Here is a 23,642-nt window from a genome sequence, read left to right on the forward strand (position 1 = left end):
TATTTTTTCACTGATGTTATTCATTACTTCATTTTTCAGTTTTGCTAAAAGAAAGAAAGTCTAATAGCCCATTAGAAGACTGTTTTTCTGTTTCAGAGAGATCCAAATGAGTAAATCAAGGATATGTAATCAAAAATCTCCATATTTCACCAGAATTCAACAGTCTATTCAGGAAATATGTTGAATATTAACAGAAATATGTTGAATTTAAAAATTCAATATGTTGAATTTTATCAGTTTGGATAGATTCAAGGACTCAATCATAGCTTTGAGTTCTCCCATTGTAATCGTTGCTGTTATAGTATAATGGGTCAAAAAGATCTCAGGATCTAGTTGTTATTTAGAAAAGAACTGAGCACTCCAAGTCATATAGTCTTTTAATGGTACTGTTTAATGGTAAATTTGATTTGGAGAGTTTCTCCATTTGTGTCCTTCCGCAACAACAGCAGTGGTTTAAATTAGTGTTTTGAACCACTAATCACTATGTGTTTAGTGTCACATTAATTCTCTGTTACAGGTTTAGTAGCAGAAGAAATTTATTCACTTAGCATAATTCTAACATTGCTGAATGTAAGAAGCACTACTGAGCAGATAAACTATTTTAATAGCTTATCATGAACAGCAGCAGCTCTGACTTCTTCAGTTGCTCCAGCCAGATTCACAAAACCCATGTCTGTTCAAGGGTTTCATTATTAAGAAAGGTTTCAACAAAATGGAGTAGGAAATTACTTCAGCTAGCACAGTTACAGCTTGTCTGTGTAATCTCATATACAAGAAACAAGACATCTTCAAATAAAAAAAATTTTTAAAAAAGAAAGAAAGCACTAGCTTCTTTAAGAGTGATATTCAGAGCCTCAATGCAGCAGCATTTTATTTGAAATGTGCTAGCAGGTAAATGAAAGGCACACAATACCATTTTCGTACTTTACAGTGTTCATTTAACTTACTTTTCTGCAGCCCCTTTTCTTATAAAGTCAAAAAGTACTCAGATGGACAGACAGAAAAAAGAAAATGAGTGGTATTGTCTAACGCTTGTGGCTGCAGCCTGAGCAGTAATTATGCAAGTATCTTTGCAGATGAAAAATATCTCTAAACAACAAGCTGGTTACCTTCTATACTTATGTTACTGTCCCTACTGACACTACATGCACAGCTCCTTATTGCGATGAGATATGTATTTGTTAATAAAGTAAATAAATTAATTATGCTCTATGAATTAAACAGCAATCATGACCCTGTGTATGTTTATGCCTTAAGATGTAATAGCAATCAGTGCTCTCAGTTTTCTTCATGCTGCATTTGGCCCATTTTAGGATACTGGGCAAGAGTTCATTATTTTGCCAGACAATTATTCCTGAAAAATTCTTGTTACAGATTGTTCTCTATTGCGTCTCAGTTGTGGGATTGAGATGCATGTGGCAACAGCAAGCTACTTGATCATTTACTCTCAGGTAAATCTAAATTCCTCAAGGCAAATAGTGAAATAAGGATTCATAGGATGATAAATAGAAAACTACTGCATCTCTGACAGTGACTGCTTATATTTACAGTCTGATAACAATTTCCTTTTTTTGTTTCCCTTATTTATTCACCATATGCAGCAGTCTCACATTCAAAACACTGTGTAACTGTTTAGACTCAGAAATCTATACCGAAGTATGTAACTGAAATGCAAAAGGGAAGAGTATCTAACTTTTATTTTCTAGCAGTAAAATAATTATTTACAGTATTTTTATCCTAACAAAGTTCAGTTTGAAAAGAGGACAAACTGGAAAATAACACTGATTTTTGTCAAGCTAAATCAGACTTTCAGGCTAGCCCACTGCTCCTAGAAGCAGCAAATACCAGAAATTTCAAATGATGCCTGCTTGCATTTCCAAAAAGAGAAGCACACGTGAGCCAGAAACAAGTGCAGCTTAAAAGCTGTCATTTCTAATACTGATCACATTAGCTAAAATTAGAATTGAATGTATTTGATATCATTTGTTGTGATAAAATCCATTTGCAGAAAGGAATACTCTTACAGTAACATGCAAGCCATAAATTCATTGGTTGCAGTACATTTGCTTTACTAGATAGTGCAGGAAAAGTTGACAAAATAGTCTATACACTTAGATTTTCAAACACTACATTTTTTTGGTACAAATTTATAACATAAAATCTACTATGGAAAAAATGTTATTCTGTAGCGGAATATCAAAAAAAAAATTGTGACAACTGCCTTTCCTAGAATGTGTAAGCGTGGAGACTTGCTTCCTATAGATTTGAATGACTTAAATAAATATGAAAGTACTGGTTATCTGAAGGCAAGACAAGGATGTGTATATAGGTATGTGTCGAGATAAGTCTGTGTCAAGTGAGAAGCACAGAAGAATTGTTCAACATTGCAGAATAACTGAATAAAGTCTCTGACACTATAGTAGCTTCTGGAAATTCCAGTAGTATTATTTGTGTCCTGTATTTGGGTGAAGGAGGAAGAAATATTTTTAAGTCAATTTAATACATGTGCCAGGTGCTTGGATTAGCAGCTCTGAAGAATGAAGTACAAAGCACAGAGCGGCATGGCTGTCATATATATGCTGTCTCATTCTGAAGGTTATGCTTTCTTTAGGGAAAAGAGAGTAATTTAATCTCCATGTTCATTCAGCTTCTGGTTCAAAGCCCACGGAGTCGAAGACAAGTTTCAGTGGGCTGGGGTGTCAGCCTTCTGTCATTTGACCTGGTCCAGCAAGCCATTCCTCTGGTGAGAACTCTGAGTAAGATGTTCTAGGACTGCACAATTTGACTTCTTTTTCAAGACCAGGAGTGCAAAGAAATGGTGTGTCTAGACATGGCTATGTATCCACTAGGAAGACCTCCAATGTGTTTCTCACTTGCAACAATCCTGAAAATGTAAATTTGTCTTACATTCTCTCAAATCTTGCCTGAAATGATTCCTTCCTTTCCTTTCTCACATAATGCTGCCCTTTCAACCTATTTACTGCCTTAATGCAGGAGATATAGTTGTCTATCTTTCAAAAAATTGGACTGGCTAATGCAATCAGCCAGGTCAATTTGAGCACTGGTGCAGGACTATCTCCAAACAAAGCGCAGTGTTGTTAAGGAAAATCAGACCTTAATGTCTCTAATTAGAAAAAGAGAAATAAAATTGTCCTGGTTTTGCTTTGATCGGTGATTATTTTGCCATTGACTTCAGTGGAGCTAGTATTGCAGCAGTAGTATTTAAATCGTTTATGTTTCTGATTTAAATCAGGTGAAAAAAGCAGCACACGGACAATAATTTAGACTAGAAATATGCCTCTAAATATCAAATCGGGGGAGAAGAAATGCAACTTATTGAAGAATGTAGTGGAAATAAAAATACATAAGATACAAAAAAAAATGAATTATAGTGCATAGATTTCTTCTTGGCCCTAAACACCTCCGTGTTACTTACTGATTTGAATAATTGTTTGTAATATATTCCTATGGACAACAGGGGGAAACCACATTATGGCTGTGACATGAATAATTGCTTTCCTATGTTTACTTACTTTCTGCAATAATAAATACTTATAAGGCTCAGTTTTAGAATTTCAAAATATTCTTAAATTTCTGATCAAGCTGATTTGAATTAAGTCCACTGTGCCAATCTTTTTCAATAGAACTTTACAACACACTATAAAACTGTTGTTTAAACAATGCTTCCCATAATTGCCACCAATAAACGATACATTTTATTGCCATTAGAACACACTTGGTTACCGGTTCCCAGAGATCGCTGCAGTAATCTGTACAAAACTTTGCATTATGTTGTTAATAATTGTATGGTTTTCTTTTTAGAGTTCAAACTGGAAAACTTTAAGAAAACATGCAAAATGCTGAGGATACACGTAAGTGAAATATTTAATGTCCATCATTCATAAAAGTTACATTGTTTACATAGGGTTCATTAGTATATAATAAAAATGTCATCTTAATGAAAGATTTTCTGGCAAGTCTTTTATATGTTAATTTGTTTAACATACGCTTTGGCTATACAGCTAAATAGGAATATATTTTTAAAAAATCTTTCTTCAAATAGTTGCTTAACAGTTACAAAACCTCATTACTAAGAACTGGTTATTGTTACACTTGCTTGTTGGCTTGTAAAAATCATCTGTGATTTGGACTGGCAATCTTAGGACCAACTTTTGTAACATACTTCTTCATTGCATAGTGACCATGTAAACAGCTCAGGAATCCACAAATTATATCCTAGTACTCTAAAAGTCATTGAGGATTTTATATACTGTACTGCGTATATTTTCTTATGTTGATGAAGAACTGGGGGTTGTTTTATTGTTGATGCTGACAGGTATTTTTTTAAAAAACATTACAATTTTATACAAGAATTTAAAAAATTAAAAAGTTAACACCAAAGGAAATAATTTTACGCTGTGCAACAGTATTGCTACCTCATTCTTTCTGATTTTAGGTATATATAACATATTGGGACTGCACTGTACTGCTTCTTTTCAAAAGAAAAGTTTAAATTAATTTGAACAGTTAGCTATGTGTTTACATAAAGTTAACTATGTTTGCATCAAATAAAATGTTTATTAATGAAAGCTATTATACAAGAAACATCAAAGATAAATCCATCATACAGAAATGTACACTATATGTGACAGATGGAAAAGTGCATGCAGATTTGTCTCATTTTAAAAAAAAAGAATTCAGAAACGATAGTACTAAAGTCACTGATTTTTGATTCCTATGGTCTTGAAAGAGTGAAAAGTTCTCTTTGAATTTACAAAAAATCCATTTAACAGATACGACTAGTACACATTAGCAAGCAAGTGGAATGAATGCACTCAGATTTTATTTTACAAGTACTTGTGCTTGACAAATGTGATTTTTTTTTTAAAGAAAAGTTTTCTTCGAATATGGGCTGGGTAGGTTGCTGCCAGGTTGCTCTGGTTTTATACATAGTTTCTCTAAATTTGTTCTTAATACCACACAATTTGTTGAAGCCTTCAGTTCCATTAATTAGACACCATAAAATAACATGTTTTGTTAACATTCAGGAAATGACATCAAGTCTTTTGTTCTTTTTTTTTGGCTCAATAGATTTTTAAATGTATGATTATCATAACCTAATATTGTCTTTGTCTTCACTGCAGTGGATTTCCGATCAAACTTTTCCCCTTCTTTTAATACTTTAGGGAATTTTCAAACGTCGGGATGTTTGGCTGTAATGCCCCATGATTTGTTCTCCCTGAAAGAAATCATAGTGACAATTTATTAAACTACAGAGCAACCTGGCTTTTCGGGGTCTGCAATTCTATTTCGTGTTTAATATACCTAGCATTAAATCTTGATTCATTTCATCATATTATTTAGGTTATATTTGTCATGCAATTACTTGAGCTGCTAGTTTTCAGGCTTTTTCAGAAGTCTAAGGCAGGGTTTCGATATCAAATCAGTGGGGCATTACTTTGCATGTTCAAAAAAGGGGGTTAAAACACTAAAATCTAAATTGCACCAGCAGTAGCATATACACTGAATATGAAGAAACTGAAAACCTAAGAAGGAACTGTATTTGAAAATATTTAAAAGGTCGTGTTTCCGTGTTTAGTATCAATTGTTCACAGGTACTGTAAAAGCAGACAGACGCACTGGTACATGTAGACTTTAAATTAGGAAAAAAAAAAAAAGAAACTGATGGGAAATAAAACTCTTTAGATTCAAAATGGTTTATTCACACAAATTTAATAGGATATATCACAATTGTTTGGTCCATAAATATTTAGGGGAAATAGTTTCTATACAATGCATTTTTCAATAAACAAAGAAACATGGACAATTTTGCTAGACCACTTACTGTACTATAAACACGAAGCTCAATATATAAGATTATTGGATTTATCAACTATATCTGAAAGAGTGCACAACTGCTTTCTATGACATGTTTGTCCCCTCTAACAGGATACACCATAAAAAGAGTTTCAGAAATAAGAGGTAAAACAGTACAAAACTAGTGAGGTGTCAAAAGGGCTTAAAACAGTTAATTTAACAAACAACACATATATCCTGATTTTCCACAAACTTACTCCCAAGGTATATCATAAGGCACATAGTAGAACTGAGTTTTAATTAGTCTACTTAATAAAGTAGATCTCTAGTACCATATATTGTTCTGTCAAAGAACAAATTTTATAAGTATCAATATTTTTACCTGTAAAAGTGTATTAATAAAGATCTCAGCCTTACCAAGGTCGTTTGGTCTGGTTAGTGGTAAATGCCCATAAGGTAATAGAAATAGGAAAAGTCAAGATTTAATATCCATAGAAGATGATAACCATACTTGCTAAATATATAATGGCAAACACACCTTTCTTCTATTACAGTGTTAACATCTCTTCCATCATCTTTTTTTAAAAATAAGCTACTTTTCTGTGCTAATTTTCTAAAAACCCTGAGCAAAAATTACAATAATGCACTTTAATGTGGGCAGTGAACTGTCAATATGTAACCACACATTTATACAGCCAAAAAGGACACCTTTAAAATATATTAAATAGCCACTTTGACCACCAAAAAAGAGATTTGATGGTGTCTAAAAAGTGGGGTATATGTGCAAAGTTATTCTTAACAATCCACTAAAAGCAAGACATAGATCTTGACTGGTTTTTGTTCAGTTTTGTTTCTGAGACTCTCCACAATCTAATTGGTGTTCAACTACAATAAAAGGATACAAATGAACATTCACCACTGCCCAGACCATTCAGACTTTTAGCTTAAATAAAATTAAAAAAAGAAAGATCACTATTGTAAACTAAGAATGTATTCAGATCAGCATCCACAAGGCTTCTGAGTTTATCTGCTTTAAAATTATTCACTGCCAATTCCTGTTTTTTTAAGAATTTTTGCTAACAATTTTTCCTTTATACAAAGTTTAAAAAGTTAAAGTATATGTTAGAGATATTAATGAAATAAAGATTTTGATTTCATGTGTTAAACAAAGTGTCTGATACAATCTCCGGAAACATCTAAAATAAATTCAAAATAGTAATGAATAAATTGTACTGAAATAATTTTCCTTAAACATCTTAACAAATTATATTTCACTTATTTCCATTTTCCCTGAAAGAAAAGTATGATTTCTCAAAGACTCGTTTTAGCAGTACTCATACGTCTTCCTGGAAATTACTTTTGTGCTTACTAGAAGTAGCTGGACAGATTTAGTGGTACGGCAACAAGGCCACGTAGCAAACTGCATTTATTTTTTTTTATTCCAAATCCAAGCTGCTTGACAGACAAAAATGAAAAACCCTCCTTATGTGATACTTCAGATCAACAGGACTCCTCACTTGAGTTGTTATTCTGCTGCTATAACTTTGATAATATCCTTATAGGAGTGAGCTCATTCTGGAGAGTGCTTTCCGGATGTTGCCTCCTGAAAGTGCAGGACACAAATTTGGAGACCAACAACTTGATCCTGCCATCCTCACCCATTCGCACTCTCATCACTGGGTCTCTCTCTCTCCAAGCCCTCCATCCAAGCACAGCTTTCAGTGGTGGCCAAGGATGTCCCAGCAGAGGACAGAGGAGTGTTTAGCTATCCCAGTGAGAATCCCCAGTGCTTAGGGAGGATGGATCAGGTTTGTGACTAATGCATTAGAAAAAAGCACTGGCACTTCCAGTCTGACTATTTCAGTGATCAGTTTGATTCATTTTGTATTTATTTTTCAACATTAAAAAAAAAAAATCATACAAATCTTTTAGATGCATTATAAAAATAAAATTAAATTTGGGGTTCTTAAATGCTGTAAATAAATATACAGTTCTGAAACATTTTTTGGCTATAATTAAGCTGATTTTTTCTAGTTATCAAAGAGGGAAAAGAACCTTTTATTTTTCTTTTATGGTGGTAATCATTTTTTTCAAGGTTCTGGAAATAAGTAACATACAATTTTAAGAGGCACTTATTAGAATGATTTATAACCTTCTCTTCAGTTATTTGAAAACTGAATGATTACTTTTAAAAATTTGTGCACAATTTATCAACAATAAATGTTCATTTATTATAGCAACATATTACTTCAAACTCATTTGCCAAGTGGCTGCAGATGCTACACATCAAACTGTTTATTTTCCCAAATATTTTGTGGGTTTGTTATTTTTTTAAAAAAGGCTTGAAAATAATAAAAATAATAATTATTATAATAATAATAAAGAAGAAGAGTAGGAATTAAAAAAAAAAAAGCAAACACAAAATTGAAATGTTAGAAAAGGTTCGTTAAGGTAGTTTGTGAGGGGCTCCCGGATTCGTGGCTGTCCAAGTTAGAGGTCACTGATGTCACTACAGTGATAGTGGGATTGGTCAGGTCTGTTAAAGTGGTCGCAGTGCCGGGTGGAGTGAGTGCGCCGCTGTCTGCTGAGGGCGGTGCCGGTAGTGAGGTGCCATCAGCTTTATCGACACCCCCATTCTCCTGCCGCAAAAGGTTCCTTCTGAATTTGGCTCTTGCGTTTTGAAACCAAACCTGCAAACCAATCCCAATTGATTTCTTTACCGATGCTTGTTTTGTTTTGCTTCGCTTATTTTTGTCTTTGTTCTTGCTTTTAAATCATTTATTTGGTGTCTGGTTTTGCATGGCAAATCAACTAAGTCATTCTACAGCTTCACTTGCTAGTGGTGGTACTGACTCTTTCATAAGCGGGGCCCTGCGTACAAAGCCCAGTGCTATGGGTGCTCACTGGAATGCTGCAAACCAGTGTGCAGACCTCATAGAGCAGCCTTAAGAGAAATCTGCTTGCTCACTCACCCAAGAAAAGCAACTTTCTTGATTGTCATGTAGTGTACACTTGGGTTGAGTAGGTTTGAGGGCAAGAGACTTGGTAAAGATCGAGGCGACGGGTGAATAAGCAGATTTTTGCCAAGGCTGAAAGTATGTCTTGATCATTTTAAAAGACTGAAGAGGAAGGAGCAGTAATTACACCATCCCTATCATAAGGATTGTTGATATGGGTCACCCTAGCCTTTCTGTTCTGCAAGGTTTACTAAAAATGTTTTAGATGACATGTAACACGGACAAGGAATTGCTCCTAATAGATTATCCTACTACCTCGATTGCTGCCCTTCTTTGGCACACCTCGCTTCAACTTCACTGAACTAGCACACACCATGTAGGGATTTTTTTTAATGTAATATGCTAGGCTGTCCTTCACAGGGAAGTCACTTTTATTCTATAGGCCCTTAATAATAATTGTTGTCTAACAGGCATTGAAGCAGGGAGCCAGCTGGTCTTGGAGGATCATATTGTTCAAAGCTTGCTTCCTACGTATCAGGGGATCTGCTTACTGAGGGCAACGCTAACTACTTCAGGGGAGCCCAAAGGCTTCACCCAGTGTGTATTGGATGAATAGATTTGCTACCTGTACACTTAATAACATCACCACAGAGAGACTACACTTCCCAGCATATCTGCTGGGTTGGTAGACTCTGGAGACAGTTTCCTCATGTTGAGCATGCAATAACTAACAAATCACATTTTAGTATTTGGCTGCCTTGGGGTGGTAGGGCATACATTCAACACTCCTGCCATATAATACGGCACCCCTCTGTACACCCACTAGGGACACACCTAGCAAAAGTATCTCTACATATATCGCTGCTGTTACACATAAGGGAAATGCTATTGACTGGCAGGGGTAGGGGAAAAGTCTGTCAAGAATGTGAAGTGCCTTCTTACCTGCAGAACTCTCTTGGTCAGGCCCGTTTTCTGGGCAAGCTGCTTGAGGTCCTTGGCATCTGGGTTGTGGTTGATAGCAAAGTAGGACTTCATGGTACGAAGCTGGTGGTGTTTGAAGGAGGTGCGCATGCGTTTTGTTTTCTGGGATGGGGGATAAGGCTGCTGGTCTCTGTCCAGATGATCTGCCTCATTCTCGTTACAACCTGTTCAATAAACAAAATGAAACAAGGAGTTAGTGGCCATGCAACATGTAGGACAAATGAATCAAGGTAAAAACCTTGAGTCACATACTGTGTGGAAGGAAAGAAACAAGAAAGAAAAGAAGGAAGCGCTAAGACAGTGTAAGGATAAGTACACATGCGGTAATTAAACGAGACAAAAAAAGATCCAGAAGATGACGTTTTCCTATCCTTAAAAGATGTGATGTCCCCTGGGCCTGTACATACTAAGAGCAGACTTAGAAAGTTCTCTGTCCTTTGGCATTTATTTTCAAACAACTTTTTTCCCTGAGGTGATGGTTTTGCTTTGGGCATTCAGAGAGTCATTTGAAATCTCATTCAGATTTTGAAATCTTGCTCATTGAAAAAATCTTGTTTTGAGAGAAGAAGAAAGGTCAAACCAGCTCTTTGAACATTCCTGTGCTTTTCCCCCAAATCACAAGCACCTCTGAAAAGAGATGTACAGCAGGAAAGTTTGTTTGGACAGTTAATCGAAAAGGCATAAAATCTGGAGTTTTTCACTGACAAAATAAATGCTTTTGGACTTTACCTGAGAATTCATGTGAGCTGCTCAAAGACCTTCGTCCGTAAAACAAATCTAGAAAGCAGTTGCATCAACACTTCATTCAGTCTCTCAAACTCAAACCCAATCATCAGTAGCTCTTAGTTGGTACTGATTTAGGATGTTTCTATAAGCAATGCACTAGTGGCTCAAAACTTTAAGAGAGTTTCCCTTCTTTCCCTGATTCAGGATTTTCAAAGTGTCTGTGAAAGGTGAATTTTTTGCAGACTATACTTTCATGGGCGTGAATTGTATGCACAAGTTACAGCTGCTCAGAGACTGTGGCATTATTTCGTATTGGGAAAAGGAATGACAGTATTGGCAAAAAAGTAAGAAAAACATCTATATTTTTCTTTTTGGCTTAAAAAACAATTGGGTTACCAATTTATAGGATCCCATTTTATAAAGATAGCTCAGTCAGCCAGCAGATAATTAATGGTGTCATCATAGTAGGGAAAATTAATTAAAGAACAGCTAATTAAAAATGCTTCAGAACATCTGTAAACTAGACCAAGTTTCATTAGTTGGTCATTTGAATTTTTTAACTGCTTTACAGTAGTTATTTACTAGGCCTAGTTTGTCCCTATTTCTTAAAAAAAAAACAATAAAGAGAGGGAAGGAGAAAGAGCGAAAGCACACGACACAGAGAGACTGATGTTGACAGTGCTAAAAACAGAGGCAAAGCAACTTGAAACCAGAGGAAAATAAAAAGCTTCTTGAAGATCTTTTCTCTTTTGAATTACAAGACAAGTCTACAAGAACAGATGCTGGTAAGACAACTCTTTGACAGAAAATCAGGTGAATATTTAATTATAGCTAGATTTTCTTCCAGTCTTAGTATGAAGTGTATTCGCACTTTCAAACAAAGTACACTGACACTTCTGAAAACTCAAGGAGTTGAAAGTTGCCTTGAAAACAATTTCACACCAGATTTGGATTGTATTTACTACTTGTTTTCACAAGCAATCACACTGCCTTCAGTCAAACTATGTGGGCCATAACTTACGAGCTGACATAAATCAGAGTACCAGAATTTAGTCCCCGGGTTTGACTTCAGACAGTTGCAAGCTGTTTGTGTTGTTTTCCTTGGGTCACTCAGGTTTACAGCAGCACCACAAACTTCCTTGGGCTCCTCTGTCCTGCTTACTGCTTTTGTTTTGGTGAACTACTTTTTTGTCTGCATCTACTTTATTTTGGCTTTTATTTTCAAGAGAAAATGGGAAAAGGGGCCCAAGCATCCTCAGACAATCCTAATTTATCCAATTATTAGCTCACTCTCTGTGTTACGTGAGTGACACAGGGTTAGGTTGGCCATATCATAGGTTAGAGTTGTACACTATCACCTGGAGAACTAAGAGGGGAGGCAAAAAACTGGGCAAGACACTATTTCTCATTCCTATGCAGCAGGATAGGGTGGTTGTTTAATTTTGCTTTGGAAAGAGCTAGAAGACTTTTTATTGCTGAGAATTCTTCAAATGAACTCTTCATAGTTTTTCACACACACACATATGTATAAAGTGAGATAAAGTACACAGCGCTTTGAGCAACAGTTGTGTAAAATATTTTCCTGGGGAAATCTTCTTCACCATGTCATTTCTATATCCTGTGGGCTGTAAGTCAACAAGGCTTCCCTCAAAATACATATTAATTCTATGATATAAGAGGTAATATAGAAAAAGCCTTGAATGTTTTAAGTACTTTTGAATAGTTTCTTCCATTTTTCACATTAAGTCCAGACAGCTTGCAACTATGAATGGCTTCTACCTCATAACATTTTGAGTTATTTATTGTTGCGTTTCCACTTTACAACCGAGGAGCTGAGAAGCAGAAATTAGACTACTAAACAACATGCAGAATAGAAAAGCTGTTGCAGATCAGGCAGCAGAATGTGATTTTCCATCCCTGCCCTATGCTCAGCTCCTCCGAAATAAAACGTGCACACAGCCCTCACAGAGGTACTGCCGGATCCCTGGTGAAAACCTGTATTTTTATGCTTAGCTTGGTGAAGTTTTTTGTCTTAATCCGTTAGTGCAGCGTTTCGTTTTGAAACGTGCGATTCCTGTTCCCTGATGGCTTGCACGGGCATGGCTTTGGGTGGGACACTGCCTTGCTTTGCTGGGGCGCTTCAGCTCGCGGTTAGCACCGAGCGACATCAGCAAACTTTTGGTGTCCCTTAGAAGCTGCCTGCTCGGAGCGCTGCTCCCGTCTCGCTGTGCAGGCGAGGTGCGGGTCAGGACTGCGAGCCGGGAGGGGAGAACCGCGCCCCTCCGAGCACCCCGCGAAACAGGAGCGCAGCGAATGCCCTGGAGAAAGGGCCCTGTGCGGGGTGAGATGAGATCCTACCCGTGTCCCGCTCCTCCCTCTGAAGGTGGCAGTCATGTGTCCAGCATTTCATCTTTTGTGGACCGGTTGCCCTTTGTAAATGGTTACGTGCGAGAGCGGTCACTGAATCACAGGACGGGAAACGAAAAAAAAAAAAAAGCCTATCGGAAAGCGGCTGGCAATTATTTAGAGATTTTTGTTCGAGAAGTGATTTCACTTATTGCATCTCACTTCGTAACTGTCAGAGGTTCGTTTTCCTCCCCTGGCTCCGGAGCGCAGGGGATTTTGCCCGGGTTGCGCAGCTTGGCTGCAAACTGTCTTTTCTCGAGACCGCGTGTCGGCCCTGGGCACGGCTGGGTAATGCTTTGCTAAAAAATCACGGCCCTAACAGATCCAATTTCTCAGCCATCCAAACTGAGTCCAGAGCATCAGATTAGAGCTGCTTGGGGTTTTGTGGGTTTTTTTGTTTTCCCTTTCTGTTGCCCGGATGATCTCAGCGAGCTCTCTCCTCGACGGCCACTGCTCTTTACTCTCACGTGGAGCCGGAGGCGCACCTCGCGTGCCCCGTTGTTGTAAAGGAGGAGAGCTTGAAGTCTGGCACGTGAAAAACCCTGGCAGCCTTGGCAAACAACGTCCTGACCTGAAGTTTAAGCAGTGTTTTACCATATCTACAACTTTTTATCCTTCCCTAAGTTCTGGCCCTAATTCTAACGGCAATTTTTCCCTCTAAATGTTTCCGCTGAGGGGTCTGGGTTATCCGGATGAGGATCGAGAGCGCGGAGCGCACGGGGAAAGCCCCGCTCCGGGCCAGGACCGAGAGGGTCCGGGAGGCGCTGCAGGTTCCCTTTTCTTTAGCAGCTTTCAGGATTGATTGGAAGCCGCTCCATAGCCAGGGATTCCAATGTCATCTTCAATTAACAGGGAACAATTAGCGCAGTGATTACCCTGGCTCCAAGGTCTACGCATCAGAGGAGATGAAACAGCCTCGCACAGCTCCCCGGTTCCCAGCTGAAGCCGCTCCGCAAGCGGCCCCAGAGGAGGTGCCGGGGGGGCGGGGAGGCTTCCCTGCGAATCCCAGTGGCGGCGGGTTCAACTTGGGTGGAGGGGAGAGAGCTGCAAGCCCAAATCGGAGCTCTTCTGCGTTTGTTGGAAGGAGAAGCCCTGATCCCTCTCGCGGCTCCCCGCTCCCGGAACGGCTCCCACTTCGCGGGATGCACCGTGCGCGGCTCTCGCTTCCCAAGCCCTTCTCTCCTTCTTATCGCCCGTGGGGAGCTTGAGTTTCGCTAAAATAATTTTCAGAATCGAGAGCTTGTTAATTCGGGTTTACTCTTACTGCTTTCATCTCCAGTCTCATGAAGAGCAGCCTAAACTTCTTGATCATACCTGAAACTCCTTCACCTCTGGCCCCTGACGCTGTGTGTCTGCGCACGGTTCGGCACCGACTGGAATTGGGGAAGAAATTTAATACAGGGCAACACTTGTTCCTTCCTTATGGTTGAAAGAGGAGAAACTGTTCTCCTTAATTACTTTTGTTAGGGCTTAGTTACGGGGAACAACATTTATTCGTTGGCCTCTTGTCCGGTTTGATCGTTTATGTGCCGGTAAAACAGGATTATTCAGCCTGAAGAATCTATTTCTATAAATTGAATATCTATATCAAGTTATGTGCATACTGCATTGGCATTGTAGGAGCCATATACTATGAATTTTATTGCATTTTTCGTTCCTATCCATTTGGTTACTTCTAATTTGTGGCCTAACTGGTGAAGCGCCTTTTGCTAATAAAAAACAAATAACGATAACACTGAGGTGCTTACAGAGAAAGAGCGTTGTGGGTTTGGGGTTGTGATTTTTTTTTTCTTTTCCTTTTTTCTTGTCTTTACCCTGGGAAGTGGCTAAATTTGGGTTTGACATTAATAGGCAAAGACAGCCTTTGAGAAGGGCTGCTGTTAGCTTTCCTGCAGCCCCCCCAGCCCTCAGAGGGCTGTTTGTTTGATTTTCCAATGGTTAAGCAAGACTCGGCCTGGCTGTTACCCACGCTCTGCCTAGCTCAGGGGAAGCCCGAAACGCTCTTTTCAGAGGAGCGGGAGGAGGGAGCTTCGGCATGTGTTTCCCACCTGAGTTGTAGCTGACGATGTCCACTCCCAAGGCAGGGCTCTTTCTTTTCCTGGGCCTCCCCTTCTGGACCGTGCCGGTGCCGTTGAAGTAAGGCAGGGCCAGCCCTCCGCTCTTGGCAGCCAGCTCGGTGTAGCTCAGCTGAGGGGGATATTCTCCTTGCAAAAGGGACTCGAAGTGGGCCCTGCAGTAAACCAGGTTGTCCTTCATGCCGAAGTGATCGCCTGTGGTCAGAGTCTTGTTGCAGGTGGTGCAGGTGAAGCAGCTCAGGTGATAAACCGACTCCCTGGCTCTCATGACCATTTCAGAGGCTGAGATCCCAAGGTGGCAGCGGGCACATCTCTGCACGGAGAACCTTCTGAAGGAAACGGAAAAGTGGGCATCAACTGGAAAGGTAAAGGCAGACCTTGCCCCGGTGCCGCCCGCGGGCAGAGAGCCGGTCCCCGCCGGAGAGGGACGACCGCGGCTCCCGAGCTGTGACCGTTCGCTCGGGGCGCTGGGCGAGCACAAGCCCCGCCGCCCGTGCGCGTGGAGGAAGGGGACGGGGCGGGGGATCAGTCCCTGCTCTCCTGTTCGGAGCCCGCGGGAGCCGGGAAGGGCGGGAGGCACGGGGAGCGCAGCCAGGCCGCCCGGCGCCTCCGGGCTGGGAGGGAGAGCCGAGGTCCGCTCCCTCTGCTGCGTGTGCCCCGTCCGCTGTCCGTCCCCTCGGTTTTTAAACGTGCGAGGCTTTTCGGAGGGGACACGTTTACGGGATTAAGGAATCGCTGACTGCGAAAAGCTACCTCTGAAAGCCCATGCGGAGAAAAGAGCGTTTCGGCTCGCAATACCTTGTGAGGGAACGTGCTTTGGAACCCATGGGGACTGATTGCTGTACCTGTAGTAATCCTCCTTGCAGTAAATACTGCCGTCCTTGGCAAAGCAGGTGAGTTCTGACTCCAAAGCCAGTTTACATTCACAGCACTTAAGACACCTGAGGTGCCATTGTTTGTCAACAGCCAGCAGGTAATATCTGTCTGAGATCTTCCCTCCACAACCAGCACACAAAGCAGGCTTCTCGGGGCTCATGGGGGGCATGTTCTGCAAAACAACCACACCACACGGGGATAAGACAGGGAGAGAAAGGCAGGCAGGCGGGGACGGGGTCCTGTGCGGGGCCCGGCGCTTGCACAGAGGCTGCTCTCCGGGAACGAACCGGCTGCTCCCGGCGGGGAGCTGGAGGGGGAACCGGGACCGTTCAGTTTTCGTGTTTATCCCATTAAAACTCTCCGAACGATCTAATGTCATTCCAATATGTGAAGGCGACTGATTAGGCCTCAGCAGGGAAAGCAGAGCCCATTCTTTTCGGAGGTCCCGAAGCTGAAGCTTGAGGCTTCCCTGGTGCTTTGGCGTTTTAATCTCAGAACGCCCCACAAGAACGGCGATTTAAAGGAGGAAAGTATCGGTTTTCTGCAGCAAAAGTTTATGGCAGAGGGTGCAGGCTCGCACCCATTTTCTGGTAAATTTGCAGGCATGCTTAAACCAGCCCAAACCCCGTCTCCAGAGGAAAATAGGCCGTTTAAAACAGAAGTAAGAGAAAGGAGACAGGTGAACAGTGTAAAGACCAGTGAGCACTAACGCTGAGCACCCCGGGCAGGGACGCGGACAGAAGGGTGGCATAGGCTGGTTTCAGCTAAAACTAGCTTCTCTTCATCAGCAAACTTCTGCAAGTTCTCATTAATCTGCTCCCCACGAGGAGTGTCTCTCGGGACAAAGGGAGACGGAGGGACGGCGGAGACAAAAGCTCTGCCGTGAAACATGGGGCAGCGTTTGCTGATAAAGTAACCGGGGGAGGAGGGGGAAATCCTGAACATCTCACTCTAAAGTCGCAACTGTTTTAAAGTGGCGATTCACTTTCCAATCTGAAGTTGTGTTCCTCGCTCCCCCTTTTTTTTTTTCAGCAATTGAAAAGGCGAGTTGAATTTACATTGCAAATCCTCATCTAACAAAGCAGGAGTTTATTTAAGAGAAAGGGAAAGGACTCTGTGGCTCAAAGCCTTAAAGCAGTTTTCCAGGCCGTTACTTTCTGTGCAGAACTTTTCGCGCGATCGGCGGAAGCCCTACAAGTTGGAGAAAGGGAGATCTCGCTCTGCACAAAACACAGCTTGACACTCCGTTTCTCCGCCACCCATTAGTGCATTTGTGAAGATTTTGGTCCTTCGGCTAATAATAGAGAAGTTACTGCTCAGCTAAGTAGTCAGCGAGCATAACGTGCAGAGAGAGCAGTGCCTCTTTGTATCAATCCAACCCTTCAAACAAAAAAAGGGTTACGAAAATAAGCAGCCGCGGTTTGCGGTTTAATTTAGAAGGTGCCAGGAGTGCAAACAAAGTAAAGTGCACCTCCGAAACTTCAGCGGCAGCCGGGACGGGACAGGCAGAGCGGCCACAGCGAGCCGAGCAGAGGCAAAGGCTGACTCTCTGCAAGGGCTGGATTTAAATCCTAATCCCGTTAGGATTTAAAATATTTACACCCCCCCCCCCCCCCTTACTCGAGAGAGCACGGGCAACGATATAGATTAGACAAACGTATGCCTGGCCAGCACAGCACCCAGCATAATGGGTGGGTTTGCAGGGAGCCTCGGAAGGGGCTCTACAAGCAAGGGGTGGCAGGGAAAGGGCAGGGGGAAGCTGCGTCTTTCTCTCCCTTAAAGCCAGGTTCTGTCCTGCTGCAGGTCCATGCTTGAAAGGATTCCCTTTCAAAGAGTTCCAGCTCCTTTCTTACCGTTTCTCGGCCGTTCATCTGTCCCCCTTTGGCCAGGCGGGACTCGGTCTTGGATCGCCTCTCCATCTCCTCCATGATTCCTTGGATATGGCCTCCAGAGATCCCGTGGAAAAGCATGGCTGGGGGACGGAAAGGACAAGTATTTTCTTCTGCTCTGCACCCCACTATTTCCATATACAGACCCCAGAGTCTTTAGATCATCCAAAATGTTTACAGCGAGGCGCACAGCGCAGGGAGGGAGGTTGCAATAGAAGCGTCTCTTTGCCAAGCACCGAGGGCTTCCTGAAGATGTGCAGAAAACAAACAAGGGGGAGAAAATGTAATAATAATTAATTAAAAAAAAATAATAAAAGCAAGCTAAAGGATCTGTTACTGTTCTGGAGAGCTGGGGCTCCTGACTGGAGAGACTTAGACCTGGGGCAGTAGAATCGGTCGGGAAAAGATATAGTTTTGAATACAAAGAAAGCAAAAAGAAGTGCTATTTTCAGCAGTCCCTGGTTGCTTTAAAGTTCCCAGTGCCTGTAGGTTGGATTTGGGACTGCTGCTTTCCGGAGCTCTGTCCAATTTGTTAAGAGACTAAAGCCAGCCCATTTTTGATAATTTAGTAGGAGGAGTTCTCTCCCTTGAGCTGCCACTGATTTTTATTCAGACAACAAAGACCTGTCATACTCCCCTCAACCCCTAGTGATGGGCAAGCAGTGACAAACCCCGCGGTCGGGGCTGGGGGTGGGGTGGGTTTATCACCTCCCCCAAAAGCGGAGTCCCGGGAACTGGCGGCGGCGGCGGCGCCTGCGAGGGGCGGCGTGGCCCGGGGGCCGCTGCTCCGCTCCCCGGTGCCTCGGGCCGGCCCCGCCGTGGGACGCAGAGAGGGAGGAGAAGCGCCGCGGAGGGACGGAGCGGGCAGAGCGCGCCACGGGACCGGTGGATGAGGGGGGACGGCGGGCTGGGGCTCCCGGGAAGGAGTGCGCAGCCGCCCGGGCAGCGCTTGCTTGGGCTCCGCGGCCGCCGTGGAGCATCCCCCCCCCGGGACCCCCGGCACCCCGCGGGCAGCCCCGAACCCCGGCGGGGGCTGCGAGCGACCTTTGTGTGCGGGGGACTGGATGATACATTCCTTCCTGGCTAATCTCGCCCTCTCTGCTCCCCCTCCCCTCCTTTTCCCCTTTTCCTACTTACTTTTCACACCGCTTTTCCTTGCCTTTCCCTGGAACAGCTGCCGCCTGTTTCCTGACACCTCGATCCCTACTGAAGGATCTTCCTGGCGGCAGCTCTGCACTCCCTGTTCCCTGGGGGACGCTCCACACCAAACCCGTGCGCGACTAGTGAAAGAAGTACCCCAGCCCCCACTTCCTTTCCACAGCATCCCAGAGACATCCTCAGGGGCTCCTCGAGTCACCTCTTCCATGTAACCCAAGATTCAGGCAGCCAGTTTCCTCCCTTCTCTTTCCCCCTAAGAAGCTAAAATTAATGCTATTTGCAGATTGACTGTTGCTACATTCCTCCGAGTGCCAGAATACAGCTCATAAAACACAATTTCACACAAAGATGAAGTCAATCAAGTGAAATAAGCCGGGATTTTTTTTCTCTGTTGGCACACTAGACCCTGGACAGCAGGGCTGCTATTTACTGTAAGTAATGTAATTAGCCCTTTTGGATGGAAATCAATGTGTTGTATGTGTGTGTGCGTTTTAATAAGAGTAATAGCTATAAAACTGAGGAGACTCAAAGGGGTAAGGGAATCTCCCTTCAAACGGGTAGATCCCTCTACAAGCCATGGTCTCCTGCACGGGGGAGAGAGAGAGAGAGAGAGAGAAAGAGAGAGAGAGAGAAAAAAGAGAAAGAGAGAGAGAAAGAGAGAGAGAAAGAGAAAGAGAGAAAGAGAGAGAGAAAGAGAGAGAGAAAGAGAGAGAGAAAGAGAGAGAGAAAGAGAGAGAAAGAGAGAGAGAGAAAGAAAGAAAGAAAGAAAGAAAGAAAGAGAGAAAGAAAGAGAGAAAGAGAGAAAGAAAGAAAGAGAGAGGGAGAGAAAGAAAGAGAGAAAGAGAGAGAGAAAGAGAGAAAGAGAAGAAAGAAAGAAAGAAAGAAAGAAAGAAAGAAAGAAAGAAAGAAAGAAAGAAAGGAAGGAAGGAAGGAAGGGAGGAGGGCGACGGAAGAAAAAAGGATGTGTGTAGGGAAGGAGGAGGGAGAAATAGGCTCTCCTTGGAGGAAACAAGTCAATTAGCACAACAAGCCATCGAGAAAAAAAATAAACAAGGTGATTGAGTCCGGGCTCCTGGAGCTGTTTGCTGGGATCCCCGTGCTCCCCGTCGTCCCACCACATGCCCCGACCTCCCCGGGGACGGGGGAGGGTCCCTCCATCTCCCCCGGGTCCCGACGCGGCAGGGGGAGCCTAGCGCTGCCGGGCCGAGACCCGGGGGGGCAGGACCCAGCGCCGGCGGGGGGCAGGAGGCAGCGAGGGCTCGTACCCCCCCGTACGAGCCCTCGCTGGGGCTCGGGCGGCTGCGGGAGCGGGTTAACCCCCCGCGGGAGAGCTCGCTCCCCGCATGCCCCGAGTCGCGGCCACTGGCGAGCGCCTGCTGGGCGAGGGGGCTGCAGCGGCTGCTGTCGGCAGAGGTGAACCAATCTCACCTGGAGACTATTTCCAATGATTGCCGTACAACCTTTGCACTCCACTGGCACGTTCAGGGTCTAGGTTTGTTGGGTTTGGGGTTTTTTTTTCCCCCTTTGAAGGAAATGTTCCTTTCTCCCCGTCCAGATATTTTGTCGGGGGTAACTCGCGCTGCTCCTGCTCTCCTGGGAACGGCCCGCGCGATCCATAGCGCCCGTCTGCCGGGCAGGATCTCTCGGGAGCGCCGCGGCCCCGCCGGGCTGAGGACGGACAAACTCGTCGCGCCCGCTGGGAAAAGAGGAGGGGGTGGCTGCTGCCTGGTCCCTGCCCTGCCTGGGGCCCCGCGGGTGCGGGCACCGCTCCCCCTTCACCTCCCCGACACGCTCTGCCCCGGGCTCACCGACAGCATCTGCAGGTGCAGCGGCAAAGCCTCGGTCCGAGCCGGAGACACCACAAATATTGTTTGTTAAATCCACGTCTCGACCTTAGCTCGACGGCGCCGTTAGGAATAATTGGGTAGAGTCATAACGAAACTCAGAAATGACTAAACCTCCTCCGGTTGGGCACACTTAATTAATTAGAGGGTCCTTTCTTTCTGCTCCATCAGGTACGGTTAAGGATACGCTACTGGCTGCTGCTGCTCCAGTAAAGGAGGCCAGGGCTTTCCAAGGCGTTTTCCGATTAACATCTTAATGTTGGCAGACCAATTCTTACCTGAAGGGACACTAAAAGTTTGTAGCTAGCATCAAACGTGACTTCTCCATTTCCAAAAGGCCTGTAGGAGATCAAGGTAAATCTATTTCAATGTTTCTGAGATCTCATCCCTGGCCGCAGATGGAACGGGGCTGCTCTGAGGCAGGCTGGCAGCGGGGGGCTGCCGCTGGAACAGGAGGGCTCCTATGCAGTGCTGCTGGTTTGCTCGGAGAGGGGAGAGAGAAGCTCGCAAAGAGCACGACAGGGCATCTAAAATCCAAATCTACCAGTATATCCCTTGGGGATCCATTTACATTAACACTTCGCCTCTGAACGCAGCTTCACAGTGCAAGGTGCTTTTATCTCCTTTCGCCGCAGCGTTTTGGGAAGGATATCTGATCTGCGGCATTCGGAATATTTTAGTAACGTGACAGGCGCTCTCGGGGTTTTCCCTTTCCGTAAGGCTGTGCCCCGGCTCCCCGAGATGATGAGGATGAGGGGAATTCATGGCTACAGGTAAATCGTTTGCCCTCCCGCTGTCCAGGGCAGGCTGCGGCTCTCCCCGAGGCTGACCCCTGGCCCGCAGCTCGCCGGAGCCGTTTCTACCTCCTTAATTAGCGGACTACAGCGTGCGGGCACTGATCCGCTCTGCCACGGAGCTCTTGTTCTCCCTGGCCACGGGCTACGAGCTAAAGCCTATCCCAGCGTGAACGAGCTCGTGCTCAATTCTGAGGATTTAGGACAAGGTCTACATGCAAATTAATAATTGACCAACAATAATTACAGGAAAAGGGAGTGTATCCAGGCGAGGGGTGGGGAGTTCTTTGAGCAGAAAGGTTCAGCCCCCGGGCCGGGAGCCGCACACCGTGCCCGGCAGGTACCGGGATCTGAGAGGCGTCCGAGCCTTTCCAGGGATTTAAAGCTCGTAGTGACAACGGCAGCAGGATCACCATCCCGTTGCCTGCGAGTCGGGTGTTGAAGCCAGGTCTATTTTTAAAGCCTAACTCCCTGTTTTCTTCTCCACGGGGCTGCGGTGGCGCAGGGTGCTATCAATGACCAGCCTCCTCTCTTGGTGCAGTCCGCGGCAAACCAGGATATCTGGACACAACGGATATCTGGGCAGAGTTACACCTCTCGGCGATGGCATCAGATGTAGCTGATGTTTGCAGCACTGACATGGGTTGCATTTATTTATTTATTTATTTATTTATTTATTTATTAAAAAAGGCCGACACGGTTTAAAATTTTACCCTCACAGTATTTTTCTTGCCTCGAGTCCTCTCGAGTGGACGGCAGAGCAAGTTTCGGATTATGGCGTTACAGAAATGGGGAAAGGGCTGCCTGGCAGCCCGGGTTGGGGCACCAGCGTCTTTTCCTCCCCAGCCAGGCTGCGCCGTGCCTGCCCCTGCGAGTATCACAAGCGCATCTTTAACCGTAAACATCATCGAATGAAAACCCACAAACCTCCAGCCTGATTGTACCTCCCGGTAATCTGAAAACGTGTAAATTAAGACACGTATTCATCGGCTTAAGGAGATGATATTTAAATAATAAACAATTAGGCGCTTGGCATAGTAATCCCAGACACGTATCTCCATATCTGAGCTCTGTGACTGACCACAAACAAGTGATCACATAGCCAAAAGAAAGCAAGAGAGGAAGATTATTGTCTAACACGAAACTGTTCACCGCCAAGGACCTCAGCATTGTTAGCTTCTTAGTTGTCTGATATTAACCTTAATGGTATTTGCACTCCGGTTGTAAATAATCCCTTGGAAATTATCATATTTTGATGCTTTTGCAAAGGACTCCCTTACAGTCTAGATTCACAGACAGGTGAAAAAAAGGCATTCTGTTAACGAAAAAAAAAAATTTAAAAAAAAGAAAGAAAAAAAAAAAAGGCTCCTTTCCTCCCTCCCTTTTCTATTGAGCTGAGTTGCTCAGTCTTCCCAGGCTGCTATTTTTCTAGATTAAAACACAAATGCACCAAATGTTGTCTGCGAATACACCTGGGAAAACAACCATTCTGTGTGGGTTTTTTTTTTTTAAAAAAAAAAAAGCAACAACCCACCACGCCGAAGAAACACCCCGCAAATGACATCCGTGAGCTCTAAATAGCTGCATTGCTAGTAAAGAGTCATGCAGGAGCTTACCTTGAGAGCTTAGAAGATTCTTCCAAAATTGTACCGTCCTTAATGAGTGATGAGGGATGGGTTTTGGATGGAGAAGAAACGCAATGATCTAGCCAGTAGATGGAGGTTGTTCCTTGTTTCTAGCAGAGGATCCCTATGTTAATTAAAATAAACAAGCTGCTTGGTGGAAAGATTTTTTTTCCCTCTCTTTCTCTCCCCCTCCTCCACATAGCCCCTAATATAGAATTGACGTGAATTTCTAACCTCTGACCTCTCACCAGCATCCACTTATTACCTGCCTTTTCTTTTCTGTTTGCTTCGAAATATTTTCCAAAACAAGATATATAAATAAAGAAGAAGAATGAATGAAAGCAAAAATAAATCCCACCTCTCAATTTTGGCTGGTTTGCTGGATTTTCTTGATTAGTTGTCTCAGCTCCTCAGTAATCAGGTGAGGTGTTAATGGGGAGCTGGTTGTAAATAAAACTAATAAAGCAAAGAACATATTAGGAAATTAAAAAAAG

The 23,642-nt window shown here is 43.4% G+C and overlaps 1 protein-coding gene across 10 annotated transcripts; it reads right to left on the reverse strand.

Annotated features, from left to right (window-relative positions):
* Positions 1-2,052: 2,052 nt before the first annotated feature.
* On the reverse strand, positions 2,053-23,641 carry LHX9 (LIM homeobox 9). Of its 10 annotated transcripts, none has more exons than XM_009555786.2 (7): positions 23,507-23,641; positions 23,140-23,272; positions 17,692-17,810; positions 15,808-16,010; positions 14,936-15,291; positions 9,717-9,919; positions 5,252-8,507 (listed from the first exon to the last, which is right to left on the reverse strand). In XM_009555786.2, exons 3-7 carry the CDS (start codon positions 17,806-17,808, stop codon positions 8,250-8,252), a joined length of 1,137 nt encoding a protein of 378 aa, XP_009554081.1. In that variant the 5' UTR covers positions 17,809-17,810; positions 23,140-23,272; positions 23,507-23,641; the 3' UTR covers positions 5,252-8,249. The 10 variants fall into 10 exon arrangements, with proteins under 10 accessions (XP_053929460.1, XP_053929463.1, XP_053929462.1 ...); XM_054073482.1 differs by having other exon boundaries at positions 17,692-17,973; XM_054073485.1 differs by lacking the exons at positions 5,252-8,507; positions 23,140-23,272; positions 23,507-23,641 and adding exons at positions 2,053-5,239; positions 18,865-19,115.
* Position 23,642: the final 1 nt, after the last annotated feature.

Source organism: Cuculus canorus, chromosome 8 (genome assembly GCF_017976375.1).
Source record: "Cuculus canorus isolate bCucCan1 chromosome 8, bCucCan1.pri, whole genome shotgun sequence".
Lineage (NCBI taxonomy): Eukaryota > Metazoa > Chordata > Aves > Cuculiformes > Cuculidae > Cuculus > Cuculus canorus.

Coding starts and splice junctions, on each gene's coding strand:
- LHX9 (XM_054073479.1), bottom strand. CDS start 19,093: ATGGAAGAGGTGACTCGAGGAGCCCCTGAGGATGTCTCTGGGATGCTG. Junction 15,292..15,807: donor TGCAAGGAGGATTACTACAG/GTACAGCAATCA, acceptor CGTTTCCTTCAG/AAGGTTCTCCGTGCAGAGAT. Junction 8,508..9,716: donor TGACCAAGAGAGTTCTGCAG/GTAAGAAGGCAC, acceptor ATTGGTTTGCAG/GTTTGGTTTCAAAACGCAAG.